The 20,151-nt window shown below is 46.3% G+C and overlaps 1 protein-coding gene across 4 annotated transcripts in view; it reads right to left on the bottom strand.

Moving 5' to 3' along the window:
• The window catches only part of LOC106557014 (uncharacterized), a 32,738-nt gene extending 13,282 nt beyond the window's left edge, over nucleotides 1-19,456 (bottom strand). For 3 of the 4 annotated variants that reach the window (XM_087727045.1, XM_087727044.1, XM_087727043.1), the window contains exons 1-4: nucleotides 11,981-12,244; nucleotides 6,316-6,392; nucleotides 3,574-3,745; nucleotides 601-778 (exon numbers count right to left, since the gene is read on the bottom strand). In XM_087727045.1, coding sequence (XP_087583171.1) covers nucleotides 601-778; nucleotides 3,574-3,745; nucleotides 6,316-6,392; nucleotides 11,981-12,015 — 462 coding nt within the window. In that variant the 5' untranslated portion in view covers nucleotides 12,016-12,244. Of the gene's footprint in view, nucleotides 1-600; nucleotides 779-3,573; nucleotides 3,746-6,315; nucleotides 6,393-11,980; nucleotides 12,245-19,381 lie in introns of those variants that run through there. The other variant, XM_087727046.1, reaches the window with a different exon arrangement.
• Nucleotides 19,457-20,151: the final 695 nt, after the last annotated feature.

The raw sequence follows: 20,151 nt of genomic DNA on the forward strand, positions 1-20,151 counted from the left end.
GTGACCTTCCTCCCACATTTGGGCATACCAGGGGTTGTGACTTTAAGTATATATATATATATATATATATATATATATATATATATATATATATATATATATATATATATATATATATATATATATATATATATATATATATATATATATATATATATATATATATATATATACACACACACACACACACACATACATACATACATACATACATACATACAGGTGTAGGGTAAGATCTGGTCATGTCCATCTGATGATTCTCATTGAGGTTGACGCTGGTATCCCACTGCCTCTTAAGTGGTCAACGCAACTAAAGACACTGCATAGGATCTACACTTTGTTAAAAAAAAGATTATTTCAGAAGGTTGTGAGAAAAAGAAGGTTAGGAAATACCATCGGAGGGTCTGTGGCATAATCCTGGAAAAAAGAGGTATTCACCAGGTGCTTGACTCTTTGGCTGTCCTTCTCACAAGCCATAACTTGTTGATGTTGTTGAAGTTGTGAATGCTCCACTACTGGAAGGTTTTAAGAAGAGACTGGACAAATTAGCAGGGCTATTCCCTGTGACCTCTCAGCTAAGAAATTTCACCAGGTCCATACCTGAGTTATAGACGATGTCAGAACATCGTGGATGGTGGAGATGTCTAGAAGGCTTCTGGGCAAACCATCATCAGAGAGATTCTCCTGCAAGGATGCATCCCCAACCATGTCACACAACGCTTCAAAAGGAAATTTGTCGTCCTGCAGTAAATCTTGGTTTCCCGTGCTTCCACTGAACCTGAAAGTTGAAATAAATCTATTTAAGCTTTTTCAAAGGTTGCCACCGCTCGAAAGAAGAAAGCAAATGTTAAGACTCTCTTTTTTTGCTGCAGTCTTTAAGTGATTCACACAGTTGTTAAGTGAATCTGGCTTGCCCCGTGCGTGTCGGAAGTTAGCTGGTCGCAAAAGTCACACCTGGGGATTGTGTGACTTAAGAACTCTGCATCCATCAGAAACACACGTTGGGTGTCATCAGTGGTGGTATTCAAATTTTTTTTTACTATCACCGGTTCTGTGGGAATGGCTTTGTGGGCATGGCAGGGGAAGGTTACTGCAAAATCCCCATTCCCTCCCCACCCCACCAACCTGCTTTCCAGCTCCGTTCTCCTGTTCAGGGCAACAAAAGAAGATCGGCTGTGAGGCAGTGGGGGTGGGGCCAGCCTATTTGCCGGTTCTCCAAACCACTCAAAATTTCCGCTACTGATTCCCCACAACCTGTCAGATCTGGCTGAATACCACCTCTGGGTGTCATGCCTAAATCACAGTGACATGTACAGTAACGGTCATAAGTATAAGAACCATTCGTAAGTCACTTTTTCCATGACTTCATGGAAAATGGCTTAAAACACTTGCTAAATATGGCCGTAAATTGAGAATTGCTTCAGCCAACTATGAGCACAGATGCCGGCTGCTGATATCCGATGGAGTGTTTCGCTATTTCTTCATTGCTTCATGGCTTATTTATTCATTTCTTATCAGAGGTGGGAAAATGGTCATTTCTGCTTCCTGACACCGAGGAGATGCGCGAAAGCAACACATTGTCTTTAATAAGTGCAAAGCAAGGATACAACGAGGACAAGTAGCCCTCAAATTAAGGTAAAGGTTCCCCTCGCACGTATGTGCTAGCCGTTCCCGACTCCAGGGGCGTTGCTCATCTCCGTTTCAAAGAGCCAGCGCTGTCCAAAGACGTCTCCATGGTCATGTAGCCGACATGACTAAATGCCAGAAGGCGCACGGAACGCTGTTCCCTTCCCACCAAAGGTGGCCCCTATTTTTCCATTTGCATTTTTATGTGCTTTCGAACTGCCAGGTTGGCGGAAGCTGGGAGAAGTAACAGGCGCTCACTCTGTTACGTGGTGCTAGGAATTCGAACTGCTAACCTTTCTGATTGACAAGCTCAGCGTCTTAGCCACTGAGCCACCACGTCCCTAGTCCTTAACTTACAACGCTGAAAAAAGTGACTTGTGGCCGTTTTTTCACATCTACAACCATCGTGACATTCCCCACAGTCACATGTTCAAAATTCAGAGGCTTGGCAACTGGCATGTCTTTATGACAGTTGCTGTGCCCCAGGATTCATGCAAACCCCTTTGGCCACAAGTGAAGTCAATGCGGGAAGCCAGACTCCCTTAGCGACCGTGTTACCAACTTAACAATCACAGCGATCGGAGCCTGACTCTGCGGAGGAAGATGAGCCGGGACTGGAGCAGAGGGAGATTGAGGGGGCGGCTTCATTGGCTTGGGAAGAAGATGGGGAGGAGCAGGGCCAGGCAGACCATGGCCTTTCAGGATTGGGATGGCTTGTAGGCAGGGAGGAAGGGGTAGGGGGTAGAATGACCAAGAGAGGCTAAGCAGTGAACATGAGAGGCAGTGCTCAGGTAAGGACCACTCCCTCCTGATCCTCAAGCATGGAGAGTGGGGAGAAGGCGGGAACAGCGCAGACTAAGTCGCAGGCTACTCGGGGGGGGGGGGGGGAGAGCACCCCGCCCATTTTCACAAGGCACACCTGGGGACTGAGACTTAAGGAGACGCTGTGGGGAGGGGCAATTGCGGGAACAAACACTGAATTCCTGGAGTATTTGAACTTTCCTGGATTCCTTGCATTGTTTCTGGATGTCTTGCTTTGCAGCCATGGTGCTCACAGCTTTGAGCTGGGGCCGTGATTGCAAAAGTATGACACGCGTGCCCAAAGTGGCACACAAAGCCATGTCGCCCAGCATGCACGGCCTGTTTGTCTTCTGGGTTTCTGGCGTGCATGCACGCGCGATGATCAGCTGTCCTTCCTGTGCGCAGCAGTGCCGAAAACCACCCTGCACATGTGGGCCGGCCAGCTGATCGTTGGGCACGTATGCGTGCTAGAACCCGGAAGTTTGGCTTTTCCGGAGCACAGTCCTGACAAGCATGTATGCGCGTTTGATGTTCCCACATGACACATCACTGGGCTAGAGGCAGAGAGAGGAGGGGGAGGGGAGACCACTTTGCTTTGGGACTTGTCAGAAAAGTGGGAGCGTTTGGGGAACATTCGGAGCCATAAAGGGGTGGTTTGAACTGCCAGCTGCCTGTGTTACCTCTGTGCCATTCCCTCGAGTCATCACAGATTCCCTGAACAACTAAGGCAAGACAGGTCGTAAAACGAGGCAAAACTCACTGAATTGTCTCACTTAATGGCAGAAATGTTGCTTAGGGGCACCTTTGCGGTCGCGAGTCGAGGCCTACCTGTGCCATGCAAGGCGCTGCAACCCAACACACAACACACACATGCACCAGCACACATGTAATTGTTTAAGCCAACCCCACACCGCTAATGAGCCCCATCTGGATGGGTGTTTGAGGAAAGGAGCAGTCCGGCTTCCTCCCTCTTGTCCCGAGGGGGAAACATTTTGCCATTCAGAACTGCCAGGAGGCAGGCTTGCAAAAGGGAAAGAGGAAATTCTCCGAATTCCAAAGCCAGCAGTGAGATTTGTTTGTGCGCCCACAGGAGCGACAAGCGCTTCCTCGCCGGGGGGACACAGAGATGGGGGCAGGAAAGCTCACTCGATTTCCCCAGGCGGATGGAGCAAGAGGGGGTCCGGTGGGGGAGAGCCGCCATTGCTGCTGTCCTGGCTTGGCCTTCGCTTTGTCTCCTCTGGGGAGGACGGGGGGTCTCTGCTCTTCTTTTTCTTGGCAAAGAAGTTCTTGAAGGTCTGGAATTTGGATTTTTTCTTCCCTGGGCAAAACAAAACAATAAACAATCAACAAATCCCACCAGCTTAGATTGGTTTAATACGACTTCACAGCGCTTTACAGCCCTCTCTAAGCGGTTTGCAGAGTCAGCCTGTTGCCTCGCAACAATGTGGGTCCTCATTTTACGACCTTTTATGAAGGATGGAAGGCTGAGTCAACCTTGAGCTGATGAGGATCAAACTCTTGGCAGGGAGCAGAGACAGCCTGCATTGTAATAACTGTGCCACTACGACTTCCTTCCTTCCTTCCTTCCTTCCTTCCTTCCTTCCTTCCTTCCTTCCTTCCTTCCTTCCTTCCTTCCTTCCTTCCTTCCTTCGCAAGTAATAGACTTATATACTGCTTCACAGTGTTTTACAGCTCTCTCTAAGTAGTTTACAGAGTCAGCCTATTGCTGCCAACAATCGGGGACTTGCTGACTGGAAGGACGGAAGGCTGAGTCAACCTTGAGCCAGTCAGGACCGAGCTCCCCGCAGTGGACAGAGTTAGCCTGCTATAGCAAACGATAGCAATAACAACAGCAACAACACTTAGAGTTATATACCGCTTCACAGTGCTTACAGCCCTCTCTAAGCAGTTTACAAAGTCAGCCTCTTGCCCCCAACAATCTGGCTTCTCCTTTTACCAACCATGGAAGGACAGAAGCTGAGTCAACGTTGAGCTGGTCAGGATCAAACTGCCGAACTGCTGGCAATCGGGAGTTAGTAGGATTAGCCTGCAGTACTGCATTCTAACCACTGTGCCACCACGGCTTAGCTACAGCTGCGAATCTAACCTTGATATGCCAAGCCTGTGATTTTCCTCCTTTTATTACATTTTGGATTACTGAATTGCATTTCAGAGCTCCATGGAAAAGTGACCACGAAGGGCTCCCTGGTGCTCTCTTAGCTTGGTTGATTTCTTGCAGACATTTCATTACCAAACTAGGGAATGTCATCAGTGGTAGAAGTGAGGAGGCTGTGGTGGTGTAAGAGGAGGAGGGGGAGGGGAAGAAAAAGGAGTAAGAAGGGGAGGAGGAGGGGAAGGGGGAGAAAAGGGAAGGAAAAAGGAGGAGGAGGGGGAGGGGGAGGGAAAGGAAAAGCGGAGGGAAATGGAGAAGGAGGAGGGGAAGGGAAAGGGAAAGGAGGAGAGAAATCAAGTAGGGGAAGGGGAAAGAAGAGGAGGAGGAGGAGAAAGAGTGAGAAAAGAAGGGCAAAAACTATTGGGTCTTTGGTACTCTCTGAGCTTGATTGTTTCCTTGCAGACGTTTCATTACCAAACTAGGCAACCTCATCAGTGCTACTAACTAAGGCATGGAGTTTGCTTTCACTTGGAAATGGAGCTGCCAACATTCTCCTTTATCAAAATCAACCTGCCGTTTTTCTGGGCTGCAGGGAGAGCTGCGTGTCTGCCACGCAAGAAAGAGGAAGCTCGCAACCTCTTGGAGCCCATGCGCCAAAGACAAGCCAGCTTCGTGCCTGAGGCGCCGATGACTCCGGCTTGCAGAGCCATCATGCGATGGGCAGAGGCCAGCTCTGAAGGGACTGTAGCCCATTCTTTGGCTCAGCCAGAGGCCGTTCTGACAGCTGTGGGGACTCCTTTGAAACAAAGACGAACACAGCGTCCTTTAAGTGGGCCTTTTGTCTCCTCGTTTCTGCAAATCAGATTTTTTTTTTTTTTAAAAAAACCGTTTGCCCAAACACTCTAGTGCCAGGGGAGCACGGTGCGAACAAGACCGTGACGCCACCATGCGCTGCAGACGGCAGTGTTTGCTCGGAGACACAAACAACGCAAACAACAGAGGGACTCCCTGTTTTTCCCTCTGGGGTTTTGGAAGCCTCTGAAGCGGAAGAAGCTTCTTGGATGAGAAGAGAAACGTCTTCAAGGAAAAACAAAGTCTTTAGAAAAAACATATTTGTGACCTTGGTGGTCTTCTAGTCCAATCCCCTGCTCAAGCAGGAAAGCTTATACACAGTGGTGGGTTGCAAATATGTTTACTACTGGTCCAGGTGGGTGGCTGGGGCCTCCCGCTGCTGCTACTACAGGTTTGGCCAAACTGGGCTGAACCGGGAGCAACCCACCACTGCTTATACTGTTTCAAACAAATGACTGTCCAATCTCTTCTCAAAAACCTCCAGAGCTGAAGAAGCTTCTTGGATGAGAAGCGAAACATCTTCAAAGAAAAAACACCAGGAAATCCAGTGGCCTTTTGGGAAAAAAGCATCTTCAGGATGAGGGACCTTGGAGGTCTTCTAGTCCAACCCCTGCTCAAGCAGGAAAGCCCATATCATCCAGTTGCCTCTTGGGGGTGTGGGGGTGGGGAAGCACCTTTGGGACAACCACGACCTGCAGGATGGAGAATCACCATGGGCCTCCAGTGATGGAGCACCCACAACTTTTGGAGACAACTTCATTGTTCTCTCTGTCAGGAAATTTCTCCTTAATTCTACGTAGGAAGTCTCTGAAATTGGCTTTTAAAAAGTGCAGAAGGAGAGAGGCCCCCTCCCACTGTCAAGACCCTGACTCTAAAACCCAACGACTTGAAAACTCCCCCCCCCATTACTTTTAAGAACTCACCTGAAGATGCGTCGGCCGCTTCCTCGCCATCCAGCACTTCCGGTTGCTCCTCTGAGGTGGTCATCGCGATGCAGTTCCTAGATTTGCAAACAGAGGAAGCAGGGAAGACATTTATCCAAAGGGTTGTGATCCTTGCGAGGCACCGCCGCTTTCATCTCACAACCGCACAACAGGAGTTGCTCTGGGGAGTCCCCAGGATCTGGGATGCTTCTCAAAGCCTCCCGTTCTCCGGCTCCAACTGGAAAACGATCCTTGCTTTTACGGAAAGGCTCACCCACCCTTTCAGGAAGTCGGGATCAGGGTGTACAGGAGAGGAAAGAAGCCATTAAAAGGCTGCACACTTTTAAAGTTTTTTTTATTTTAAACACCGCTGGAGGAGAGAAACTCACGGGCCCAACCCTAAATATGTTTTTTCCGGAGACTTCTTCTGACAGGCATCCAGGAAGCCGTAGCCTGGAGTTGACTCAATCCAAATGTCTGTGGTTTGGGAATATTTTTAAAAGAAGGCTCTAGTCCTTAATGTTCTTGATAAGAAAACAAAAGAGTCAAGGCATGGGTGTTTCTAACCAAGCATGATTTTTTTAAAAAAATTAAAAGTTTCAAGCAATCCTGGATGGGACGGCTAAACCCAACCAAGATTTTCCCAGTTGGTGGGTCTTTGGCTTAAATCCCAAATCTTTTCCATATTTATTTGGGCTTCGTTCAGTTTTCCCCTCACTCCGGCCATTCATAAAGCAATCGCCCACTCATCCAGCCGAGAGTTTGCAAGCCCTAACTTGGTTTGTTGACTTTGACTTAGCATTTCTAAGAAGCCGTACGATTTGCGCATCGTGGTTTATGATTCAGCATGGAAGACAAACCCTATCAACTAATTCCACTAATCTCAATTAATCGATGATGATCATCTCTAACTGACAATCTCTTCTAGGGCAAAAACTATATACGTTAAGAACCCCAGGCACACATGTAGTCCTTCTTACAACCACAATCGAGTCCCAAATTTCTGTTGTTAAGTAAGAACTTTGTTAAGTGAGTTTGGCCCCATTTTACGACTTTGCTTGATACAGTTGAGAAGTGAATTACTGCAGGCGTTAAATTAATCACACGCTTCTTAAGTGACGCTGCCTTCCCCGTTGACTTTGCTCGTCACGTGATCCCAGGACACTGCGACCGTCATAAATATGAGTCAGTTGCCAAGCGGTTTGAATTTTGATCATGTGGATGCTGCAGCAGTCATAAGTGCGAAAAATGCTCCTAAGTCTCTTTTTGTAGTGCCGTTGTAACTTCAAACGGTCACTAAATAAACTGTTGTAAGTCGAGGACTACCCATATTAAACCGAGGAAGTAAATGCAGGTAGTTCTCAACTTACAACTGGTCACGTGATTGCATTTTGGGCATTCACATTTATGGCTTTTGCAGAGTCTCGTGACCACAATTTATGGTATTTTTTGCTGGAAAATAAGCATTTTCTTCATGCCACCTCAAAAAAGCCTATTGTGGACAACAAGCCTATTGTGGATTTGGTGAATGACCACCGTGTTTGCTTAACGACTGGGTTCTTCCCTTAACGACTGCTGCATAAACTATGGCAAAAATCAGGCATGGCCACACGTCGGCTTGCTTAACGGTCAGCGAGACGCTGTAATTCCAGGCTTTTATTATGGGATCCACCTTCGCATGCAAGTGACTTTCGCTTCGTTTGCAGACAACTGCCAAACCCAAGAAAGATTTGTCAGAAAGACGACAGTAGGGACGGGGGGGGGGGGTTCCTTAATTGTAGCATGAAGCACAAGGACGGGCAGACCATTTATTAGCATTTGAGCAGTCTGAAAAGGGAAAAAGGATCTCCCGCTTAGCTGTGTCCGTAAAACAAATCCCAAGAGGAAACAGCTGCTCCCTGGATTGCTCCCCTACTGAAAGCAACCCAGAAGGGAATACTTTGGCCATATTTACCCAAGCACAAAAGCCGGAGAACTGAGGCCAGGCCACATTTCTCTCCCAGTAAGACCACACCTAGAATCGTGCATCCAGTTTTGGTCACTCTCAAAAAGATGTTGAGACTCTAGAAAGAGTGCAGAGAAGAGCAACCGGGGTGATTAAGGGACTGGAGACAAAAACATATGAAGAACAGTTGCAGGAACTGGGCCTGGCTGGTCTAGGGAAGAGAAGGACCAGGGGAAACATGATACCAGTCTTCCAATATTTGAGGGGCTGCCACAGAGAGGAGGAAGGGGGTCAGGCTGTTCTCCAAAGCACCCAAAGGCCAGACGAGGAATAATGGATGGAAACTAAACAAGGAGAGATTCAACTTGGAAATAAAGAGGAATTTTCTGACAGTGAGAACAATCAACCCATGGAACAGAAGTTGCCTTTGGAAGTTGTGGGAGCTTCATCACTGATGGTTTTCAAGAAGAGACTGGGCTGCCATTGGTCAGAAATGGTGTAGGGTCTCCTGCTTGGGCAGATTAGATGACCTACAAGGTCCCTTCCAACTGTATTAATCTGTTCGTTAGTCAGCAAAACAAACAGACAGAGAGGTCAAAATAGGTGATGCCCAGCAGTGGAAAAAAATCCACCGGGTAACCAACCTGTATCTTTCAGTCTGGGTCAAATTTGTACAATTTGCTATTTCCACCCTCACCTCACCCCCATTTTTCATTCCAAATTGTGAGTCAAGGGTGTCCCCTGACCTCTGTCCTTTCATAACAGAAGGAGAGAGTTGGAAGGGACCTCGTAGGTCTTCTAGTCCAACCTTCTGCTCAAGCAGGAGATCCTAGGCCAGGCGTGTCCAGAATTAGGCGCTCTACAACCTGTAGACTTCAACTCCCAGAATTCCCCAGGCAGCCGGAATAACAGAATTGGAAGGAGCAGGACAGAATCACTGAGTTGGAAGGGACCTTGGAGGTCTTCTAGTCCAACCTCCTGCTCAGGCAGGAAACCCTATACCATTCCAGACAAATGATTATCCAATCTCTTCTTTAAAACTTCCAGTGTTGGATCATTCACAACTTCTGGAGACAAATTGTTCCACTGGTTAATTGTTCTGACTGTCAGGAAATTTCTCCTTAGTTCTAGGTTGCTTTTCTCCTTGATTAGTTTCCACCCATTGCTTCTTGCCCTGCCCTCGGGAGCTTTGGAGAATAGGTTGAACCCCCCCCCCCCCGGCTCTTCTTTGGGGCAGCCCCTGAGATATTGGAAAACTGCTATCATGTCACCCCCTAGTCCTTCTTTTTTCTCTTTCTTTCTTTCTTTCTTTCTTTCTTTCTTTCTTTCTTTCTATCTATCTATCTATCTATCTATCTATGTCTGTCTGTCTATCTATCTATCTATCTATCTATCTATCTATCTATCTATCTATCTATCTATCTATCTATCTAATCTCCTTGACATTTCAAGCACATTATTTTATTCTTTTCCATCTTCTGTCTTGTGTTTATACATACAGTATATTTTCTTTAATGTTCAATGCTTTTTTTATTTTAAAAAACATTTTTTTAAAAAGCACAACCCAACAGGATGGGACAAATGCCATTTTCCTGCTGAGCAGGTCATCCACAGCACACGTCAAATGTGCCACACTATGATTTTGAGGCACCCAACCCACTAAATCATAAGGCAGCCAAGTGTAGGCTCGATGTGTCATGCACACAGACACACACAGACACAGGAATCGTGATTCTACAGCAGGATTTGTTAGCTAAGCACGACGACGGAGGAACGCGCGTCCCTCTCTGCTTCATTTCAGGAAGTGTGGTCTGGAAGTGTGGAAACCAAACAAACTTTGTGGGATTTGTGAAACGAGTGGAATTATGACCTCTACCTCTGCCTGCTCTCAAGACTCTGAGCTGCAGTTGTGACACAGGCCTGGATGATGGTGGAGAAAGTGTCTTGTGTGGTTTAGTGTTATTTCTTGCCCGTCCCTACAGCACAGCAAGAAACCCCATGTCCGCATTCAGGGCTCCTCACGACCTCACAAACATTTGGACCCAATGTGTTTCTAATTCACCCCACCCCCACTCCAGGCTGTCCCTTCACCCGAGCAGCAGCATGCCTGGCAACCCCCTTGTTTCTTTTTTAATTGCAAAAAGCAAGCACTGCCTCTCCCTTCTCCAGCCCACCCCTCTCATTTCCTCTCCACCACCCGCCCCTTCCCTCAAGTGCAGGATATGGTATCATACTCCTGGAACTGGACCAGAGCGCCCGCTGACAAATGCTTGGCGTTTTTCAGATAGCTAGCAAGGACTCAGCAGCTCTGCCAGAAAGAGTTGATTTCAGTTCAGTGGGTTTTAAGGGGAGGGGGCAACTTAAAGGGGGTAGTGGGTGGGAGGCAATGTGGAGAGATTAAATTCCCCCTCCCTTGGTTTATTTGAGTCCAAGTGGATTTGATGCAGATGTTCTGGGGGGCCAAGGAATTCCATCCGCAAGGCGCCCTCTGGGTGGGTTGCCAGAAGGGGCTCTCTGTCACAGTAACTTCAAACGTTGAGAGCTACTGTACAGGTAGTCCTCGATTTACGACAGTTCGTTTAGCAGCCGTTCAAAGTTACCATAGCACCGGCAAAAGTGATTATATAACTGTACATCAGAGTGGTATTGAGATATCCCAGAATGGAGATGTTCTGGCCACCACAAATTGTACGTTTTTGCAAACCAGCATAGATTATTTCATGTTCTTTTATGTTCCCATCCTGTCCAGTCGTGAACTCTCCTCCTCTACTTCATTCAACCTAGATAACAGTTTATCTGACTTGAAAGGATTTCTTATCACAAGCTATGGGGAATACGGTAGCTCAGTGGCTAAGACGCTGAGCTTGTCGATCAGAAGGACAATTGGGGGAGCTCCCATTACTTGCCCAAGCTTCTGCCAGCCTAGCAGTTCAAAAGCACGTAAAAATGCAAGTAGAGAAATAGGAACCCCCTTTGGTGGGAAGGTAACAGCCTTCTGTGCGCCTTCGGCATTTAGTCATGCCAGCCACATGACCACGGAGACGTCTTTGGACAGCGCTGGCTCTTCGGCTTTGAAACGGAGAAGAGCACCGTCCCCTAGAGTTGGGAACAACTAACACATATGTGCGAGGGGAACCTTTACCTTTATCACAAGCTAAGCATGCTCTTTTTCCAAAATCCCAAAAAGGATACAAACTCCAAAGCTTTCTTATCCTAAAGCAGCCTGCTTTCCGAATTACCATGGCCTCCTGATGCAAGGGAATCCCATTCTAACCAATTACCAATCAATTACCAATTATTAATCAATTACAATCACTAACTGGTTCAGCATCTGAAAAAAATTTGGTTCTCAGTTCTCTTGAAACCCCCTCCCCCTTTCTTAATAAACCAGCACATAATTGTTGTGTTCCTGATCAATATCCTCCCTCCCCCCCTTTTTAAAAATTTCATGGCACTTCAGGAAAAGCAAAAAGTTTTATGAACAAACTCCTCTGTCATATTTAAGCATGCTTTCGTTCCCAAAGGCATCTCAAAATCTGCAGAGGGTGCTTGGAGGTTTACAAGAGCCCAAATTATTTACTACAACGGAAGAAGGGAGGTTGTAACAAGGAAGGGAGTAAGTAAGTAACTAAGTTGTGTTTTGCTTTCCAGGATCAACTAAACCTGGGCTGTCTTCCGAAGGAAAAGAAAAGCAAGGAAGCGTGAATGAAAACCACTTACTTGTTAGTCTTCAGACAGTTGTAAAAACCTGCCATGATCTTTTACGGATCTTACAGCCTCCGGTCAATCCACAAATATTTGAGGCTTCATCGTGCAGGCAGAAGAGCATTTCCCGCCCCCATGCGAGCTGCTTGAAATGAACACTGAGAAAATCCACACTTGCCAATTTCCCAACGCAACCACAAAGATACTACAGCCTGTTTGCTGATACAATGTAAAGTCAGAGTAGGTTTTGCAAAATTGTTCCCAACACTGGTACGAACTGTTCACTCCCCTCTTTTTCCTGTCTTGTTCTCTCTCTCTCCCTCCCTCCCTCCCACTCTCCCACTCTCTCATTCGCTCACTTGCTCTTTCCCTCTCTCTCTTTTTCTCTCCGTTCTTTCTCTCTCCTCCCTCTCTTCTCTTGCACCCCTTTTCTCTCTGTGTGTCTTTGTCTCTCTCCTCTCTCTCTTTCCCTCTCTCTTCTCTCTCCCTTCTTTCTCTCCTCTCTCTCTCCTCTCTTTCTCTCTCTCTCTTCTTTTTCTCCTCCCTCCTCTCTCTTCTCTCTCTTCCCTCTCTTTTCTTTGTCCCTGTCTCTCTCTGTCTCTCTCTATTCTTTCTCTCTTTCCAGCTCAACCAAACCACGGCATCTCAGTGCCAAATCTTAAAACATTTGTCTCTTTTTGGTAGAGATAACAAGAGCCTCTGGACAAACAAAAACAGAAACTGTCCCATCTCCCAGGGATTTTTTTAAAAGTTTTAATCATTCCAGATAAACATTTGGAACAAGCGAAGGAACTAAAAGCATCCGCGTAAACAGTTTATCAAGAAGAATATCAAGTTGTTCCTTTTGGCAAGAAGGAATGCCAACATGCCACAAAACTGTTTCAACATTCCTGACTAGGCTTCCCACCAATTCAACCAATCCTTTTTCCTTTTCGTGGCCAGCAACATCCGATGGCCAGTCATTTTTGTGTTTCTTATTTTGCTTCCCTTTTTAAAAAAAACTTTTGCAGAAGTTGGAGAGATCTATCTTATTCTGCATGCATCGTGCTGGTTTGACTCCCCTGTGCTGGGGGGGGGGGAAACATTCACATCATAAATACACGGGAAACATGATTAATTCAATCTGGCACCCTTGAGTTGTGAGCCGCCCTGAGTCCCCCCAGGGAAAAGGGCGGCATATAAATAAAGCATCTCAATCTCAATCTTCTTTTATTAATCGGGATTTGCAGTTAATTCACACCATTTCAGTGTTTTCTTCCATTCTAAACTTGTTGTAATCTTCTGACTAACAAAATCCACGGGGAAGCCAGATTCATTTAACCAACATGTTACTAACTGAACAGCTGCAGTGATTCATTTAACAACAGTGGCAAGAAAGGTCATAAAAGAGATCAAAAATTAACAAAGGTCTCACTCAGCAACAGAAATTGTAGGCTCAATTGAAGTCATATGTCGAGGGTCTACCCATATCTGCACTGAGAATATTTTTTGTCTGTCTCAACCCGGCATTGTCCGAGTATTTATTTATAAGGGGAAAATGTCCAGACCAAACGTAATTTCTAACGTTGGATTTTCCCGCTTACCAGAGGCAGCCCTCTTGTGGAGTACTGTGAAGTTGTTACCATGGCAACGCCACTGTGCTGCACAGTAGAAGCCATTTTATGGCAGTACAGTAGAAGCCATTTTAAAGCACAACAGGCTGTATCTTAATAGAACACACACCCCGAGGGGTGTTAGGGATGTCTTACTCCCACAATATTTGTTTCCAGATAGTAAGTCATCTGTGCATCAAGTTTGGTTGAAATTGCTCAAGGCATTCCAGAGTTATGCTGGAACATACAAACATAAACACACACAGCCATTTATATATATTAGTTTCTGGAACTCTGCACTTAATATAGCCCAAAGGCTAATCCATAAATAAATTGTAAGTATGGAAAGTTACATTTTGGGTCTCATTGAAATAACTTTTACAGATCCAAAACACAGGTTGTTTGGATGGGGTTTAGTGTATGTGATGAGCACAGTCCCCGCAACTTGAATAAACCATGATTTATGGTCAAATCTCAGCCCTTGGATTAGCTTTGTTTTGAGAGCAAGGCAAACACAGAGAAGGCCATTCTGTGTGATATAAACTGCATTCAGCCAAAACTGGAACTGTATTTTTTTAATTTAATCAATTTTTAAAGCCAGCCTTCTCAACTTGGAGGTAAACAACAACGACCAAAATAAAAACAATTCCTGTATATCAGGGATATCAGATTTAAATAGAAACATTAAAATCTAAAAAAGATAGAAAATGAAAATTAGGATTGCCATAACTCATATAAAACCATGATTAAGTCTTTTGTTCTGAAGTACAGCTGCAGATCCATCAGCTAACCTGCTTGATTCATTTCCAATTAAGCAAGTTTAAACAAACCAACATTCCTGTTTTCTTGAGGCTGGTGGGCCAATATTCCGCAATGCATTATTTTGTAACTGTAATTCATTACATTTTTAGGCATGATTTGTTGACATAACAGTTTTAGATATTTTCGCTTTAGTGTAATTTGAGATGCCATCCTACTTAATATAATTTCTGTGTTGACATTATGATTTAATATAGGCTGCAACCTGGATCTCACGTAGAATAGAATAGAGCTGGAAGGGACCTTGGAGGTTTTCTAGTCCAACCCCCTGCTCAAGCAGGAGAACCTATACCATCTCAGGCAAGTGACTGTCCAGTCTCTTCTTAAAACCCTCATAGACTTTGTCTGAAATCGTCTTTTGTTTATTATCCGTGCTGGTCACAGATCATACATTTAAACGTAACGTGAGTGCACAGTTTAATAAAACCCTCAGTTTTATTCTGAACGCAAGAGGCCTAAAGAAGTTTCAATGGTGCCACTATCACTTTGCACAGAGTAAAGAAATTATTACAGGTAGTTCTTAACTTATGACCACAATTGAGCCCAAAACATCTGTCACTAAATGAGACACTTGTGGAATGAATTTTACAACCTTTCATGATGCAGTTGTTAAGTGAACCCCTCCACTTGATAAATTAGTAACATGGCTGTTAAGTGAATCTGGATTCCCCGTGGATTTTGCTTGTCAGAAGGTGGCAAAAGGGGATAAAATGACATGGCCCAGGGGCACTGCAACCATCACGAATAAGAGTCAATTGCCAGATGTCTAAATTTTGATCACTGGAACGGTCATAAGTGTGAAAACAGTCATAAGCAGGGGTGGGATTCAGCCGGTTCAGATCAGTTTTAGCAAACCAGATGCTAATTTGACATCTAAATACAGGGTCCACGCAGAGGTTCTGAGAGGGCAAAAAGTGGGTCTCCCGGAAGTTCTGGAAGTCTGGAAATGGGCCCGTTTCTGACATCCAGAGGGTGGGGGAGGCCGTTTTCACCCTCCCGAAGGCTCAAGGAAAGCCTCCGGACCCTGGGGAGGGTGAAAATTCCCTCCCGCCATGGTTTAGGAGGTTGAGTAGGTCATGCCCACCCAGCAACCGGACAGAGAACCAGTTGCTAAATTTTTTCAATCCTACCACTGGTCATAGGTGCCATTTTTCAGTGCCATAACTTTGAACAGCCACTAAACAAATTGTTGTAAGTGGAGGACTAACTCAGGAATAGCTGGAGAAAAACAATGTTAAGATTAGCAGCCTGCCCTGGGGGCAAATGAAATCCTTCTAAAGCGGGGTGGGGGAGTGTTTTCATCCCAAATATATACTGTTAAAATCTTGACTTTGCCAAACATGTATTGTGTAAAGGACAAGCACAATTATCTTCTGCGGAATTAATTTTCACCCCTAAGAAGAAAGAGAGAGGCAAGTTGAGACAAAGCTTAAATCTTCGACTCCCTCAGTCTTTGGAGAGGCAGCCTAAATACTCTACCTGTGAGCTACACAACACAAACTCTCCACTTGCCAAGTTTGTTTCCCCCTAACCAAGTTGAAACAAGCCACTTTTCTCTTCCCCCTGATTTGTAGGCAGAGCCAAAAAAGGCTAGGTTCACCCCTACCTCGAACCCACGAGTCAGGCTTCATGTACCTCCACGTGGATGTAAACTCCCCGCGGCTGAGTTTACCCATCGTGCAAATTAAATTCCTTGATGGCTTTATGCAGTGTTTGAATCCGGTCGAGCCGATCCAACAGGACTGGACTATTTTGGAATTAGGAGGGCTGCAAAAAGTAGAAATTGAGTAACATGGAGGGAAAAGAAGCACTCGCATAAGGACGGAACTAAGGCGAACCAAAAACGAGGGCCAGAAGGACAATTTGTCTATGGAGATTCTCAGGCATCCAAGTTGTCCCAAAGAAGCAACTGGACTTTCTGGTTTCTTTCTTTGAAGACATTTCGCTTCTCATCCAAGAAGCTTCTTCAGCTCTGGCTGGATGGTGAAGAATGGAAGTATTGACACTCCTTGCAGACAGCTGGTCATTTGCGTCCTTTTATTTTTTATTGTTTTTCTCTTTACGTACAATAGGTGCTTAACAAACAGCGAGCTGTGTGAGTCCATTTGTTTACATAAAAATACTTAAGTTCCTAATTTTTACCCCTGTTATCCAACCATTGATAAAACAAGTCCCAAGTTCAAAAACATTTTGTGTCTTCTTTTTCTTTTATCTTCAGTGTTAATCTGTCCACTTCTGCACATTCCAATATTTTTTAATTATATCTTCTTCCGTAAAGTTGAGCAAATACAATTCTTGCCGCTGTTAAAACATGTACCCTGTTTTCCCGAAAATAAGACCTCACTGGACAATCGGGCTTTTGAGCGTATGTACTAAAATAAGCCCTTCCCTGAAAATAAGCCCTCCCCCAAAATATTGCGACACAGCAGCAGCCATGAGGTGACCACGCTCGCCGCCTCCCGCACCTCAAAAATAATACGACCTCCCTGAAAATAAGGCCAAGCGTCTATTTCAGAGGCCAAAGGATAATAAGACCATGTCTTATTTTCGGGAAAACATGGTAATATCAAATATACACTCCCTTCATTGTATTTTTCTGGTATTATGCCTAACAAAAATAGTTCTGGCTTAAAATCTATATGCTTTCTTAACATTTTTTTCTAACCACATATGCATTCCCGCCCCCCCCCTGCTTTTTTGGGGGGGGCATGTCCACCACAGGTGATAGTAGGTGCCTGGTTTTGGCTGCATAACGGTTTTCCCTGAATAAGTTTTTTTTTTCAACGAAGCCTGCAATCCTAACATCTCCTGGTGGTCTTCCTTTTCTAAACAGGTGATTGAACACTAGGGAGTTTTTCTAGGTCTCCTAGAACCTAGAAAACACCCAAAATATTTAAATGCAAAAGAATACGCAATACCAAGCAAAGACAAAATACGAGCAGAAGCTTTGCCAAAGATTTCCTCAGGAGTTCTCCCACTGCGCTATCCACACTTTTGCAAGAAAGCCATACTAAAATTGAGCCGAACAAACACTAAACTCAATTGGATTTGCACAAAGACAGCTAGTAAAACACGCTGGCGAAATTTCCCACAAGAGCCGAGATGTGTTTTAAGCTCGAGTGTGGCTTGAGTTCACAAAATATATTCAGTTTTAACCACATACGTTCGTGGTTTATCACAGGCCTCGTAATTTGCCAACAAAAGGTGGAAGTTAAGGAAATTCTGTGAACTTTGCCAGTTAAGGTTGATTTACTACCGTTAAGCAAAGTACCTCTCCAGTTGAAAACATTATCTTACTAGAACGATGCACAGGACGAGGCGGTACAACTGGTATTTGGAACAAATTAGCAGAAAACAAAACAGTGGCAAATGAGCTTTTGTAAAAAAAAGAAAGAAGACTGAAAAAATGAGCAGGGAAACCAAACCAAAGAAAATGAACTTTTTGTTAAAAAAAAAAATCCAAAACATAAGGATAGTCATGTTACCGGTTTAGAAAGAAGAGCTCTTTAAAAGTGCAATGGGGTGGATTTTTAAAGAGGAAGGAACATTCCGGCAGTCACGTCAACAACAGAGCCATTCTCTCTTTTCCTGCCGGAACACAACATTTCCATTACACACTTTCAAATGGCACACTAAGGATCTTTTAGAAATCTACTCTCTAAATATCACAATCAGTTTAGAACAGATTTTCAAACTGGGTAACTCTTCAGATATGTCCAGCTCAGCTCAGAATTCTCCAGTCAACTTGGGAGTCGAAGTCCATTCGTGATGGCTGGGGAATTCTGGGAAGGAAAGTCCATTTATGCTGACTAGGGAATTCTGGGAGTTGAACACCACACCATTCAAAGATGCCAAGTTTAAAAAAACACTGATTTAGAACAACCCGTCCACAGGTACAAAGCAATTCTGGGCACTTAGAAGACAGGACAATGAGGGGCGGGGGGGGGGGGGAGAATTCTTAAGTGTAGAATCAGAGTTGGCTGGCCTTCCAGATGAAGAAGGTTAGGACAGGCTTCCCATTTTCCACCACCCCACCCCACATTTCCAAGGAAGAGACTCCCAGCCTGTTCTTCATTGCACCATTTAGTCCAGAGGCTCCTCTTCTAAATCCAGATTCCTGGAAACGGGTTATAGGGAGCCAAACTCTGAACCCCCCCCTCTAGGAAAGGGGGAAAGGCGATGCCCCTTTCCAGCAAAACTTTGCTCCACCAGGTTCTTCCTCTGTTACTAAGGGGGAAGGAAGAAGAGGAGGAGGAAGAGGAGAAGAGGAGAAGAGGAGAGGAGGAGGAGGAGGAGAAGAGGAGGAGGAAGATAGGAAGAGGAAGAGAAGAAGATGCCCCCATTCGGGCTAGATTTCCCATGCCAGGAAAATACACACACACGCACAGGGAGGGGAGGGAGGGAGGGAGAGGGAGAGGGTGTTGTTTCAGAAGATCAGGTCGTTCCCAACTGCGAACCGAAGACCTGGTTGTTTGAAGAGGCCTCACTTCTCTTGCAAGAGCTCTGGGCCCTCACAAGCCCCGACTCGTCCCGGGAGCGCCCCAACTGCAGCTATTCTTCCTTCCTTCTGTCCCTCCTGATATGCAAACCTGCAACTCCCTTTACCTGGGCAAAGCTTGCTCCGGCCGGGCGCCCGCAAGGAAGAGCACCGCCAAGCCAGCCCGGCGGAGCCCCCCCAAAGGGGAGCTTTCAAAGCCAAGGGAAGAGAGTGCCTCCGAGCATGGGCAGAGCGCGCTTTATTTTGACTTTGACTCCCTCACCCCCAGTGGGCAGGGCGCGTGGGTCACCCAAGACTGACGCCAGGGGGGAGGGAAGAGGCAGAGTTTTGTAGGCGCTGGACCTCTCGTCCCGTCCTCCCCGTTGCAAAGGGGGTGCAACATGAGCCCGGCGCCCCACTTGGGGCGATGCAAGCAGGAGTTGGGTGGGAGCAGGAGATAGGCAAACCCCCGGGGTTGCTTTCCTCCCCCCACCCCCGCCCGCCTCTCGCAAAGGGTAGCACGCATACCTATCCACCAGGTGTCTGCCCCGAGGTATCCTGCCTCCTCCAGCCGCTCCTCTTGCAGCTTCCTCTGCGGACGGCCGAGCAGCAGTCGCCGCCCACGGGCGTTCCCGACCGGGGAGCGGACCAGGCTGCCGCCTGCCCGCCTACCTGCCAGGCGGACGGAGCCAATGCTGGGCTCCTCCCGGGCGGCTTCCTCCTCTTGGCACCCTGGCTCTCGCTAATCCCCAAGGCTGCGTTCCCACGACTCGCACAATAACGCCTCCATCTCCTGACTCGGGTCTCGACCGCCGTCCGTCCATGCAACGCGCGCTCGTGCCCCCGACCTGGGTTTGCCCATCTGCAGCTTGCCTCTCTCGGGTCCAGCGGTGGGGAAAGCAAGCCCAGAGCATCGCGGAGCACAGGCAGAGCACCGTGGGGTGGGGTTCCCTCTCTGGAGGCTCGGGGTTGCTATCCACAGCTCAGCCCCTCCGCTGGAATCGGGAAAGCGAGGCAGAGGAGTTGGGAAAGACTATCGCCAGGCGCCATCCCTGGGGCGGCCCTCAAAGGAGGATTTCTCCTCCTGTGGGTGCAAAAAGCTTGATTTAAAAAAAAAACAGCAAGAAATACGATTTTTAAGCATAAATTTCCACCGTGAATCAAGTCCCCTCCTGGGTTTTTCAATTTGGGCTCAAAAAAAGAAATTGGCCTCCCAAGCACCCCAAATTCCGGGGTCAGGAATTTTCTTCCTGTGGGTGCAAAAAGCTTGATTTCTAAAAACAGCAAGAAATACAATA

Source organism: Thamnophis sirtalis, unplaced genomic scaffold (genome assembly GCF_051295495.1).
Source record: "Thamnophis sirtalis isolate CommonGarterSnake01/CBP01778 unplaced genomic scaffold, rThaSir2_p1.2 scaffold_13, whole genome shotgun sequence".
Classification (NCBI taxonomy): Eukaryota; Metazoa; Chordata; class Lepidosauria; order Squamata; family Natricidae; genus Thamnophis; species Thamnophis sirtalis.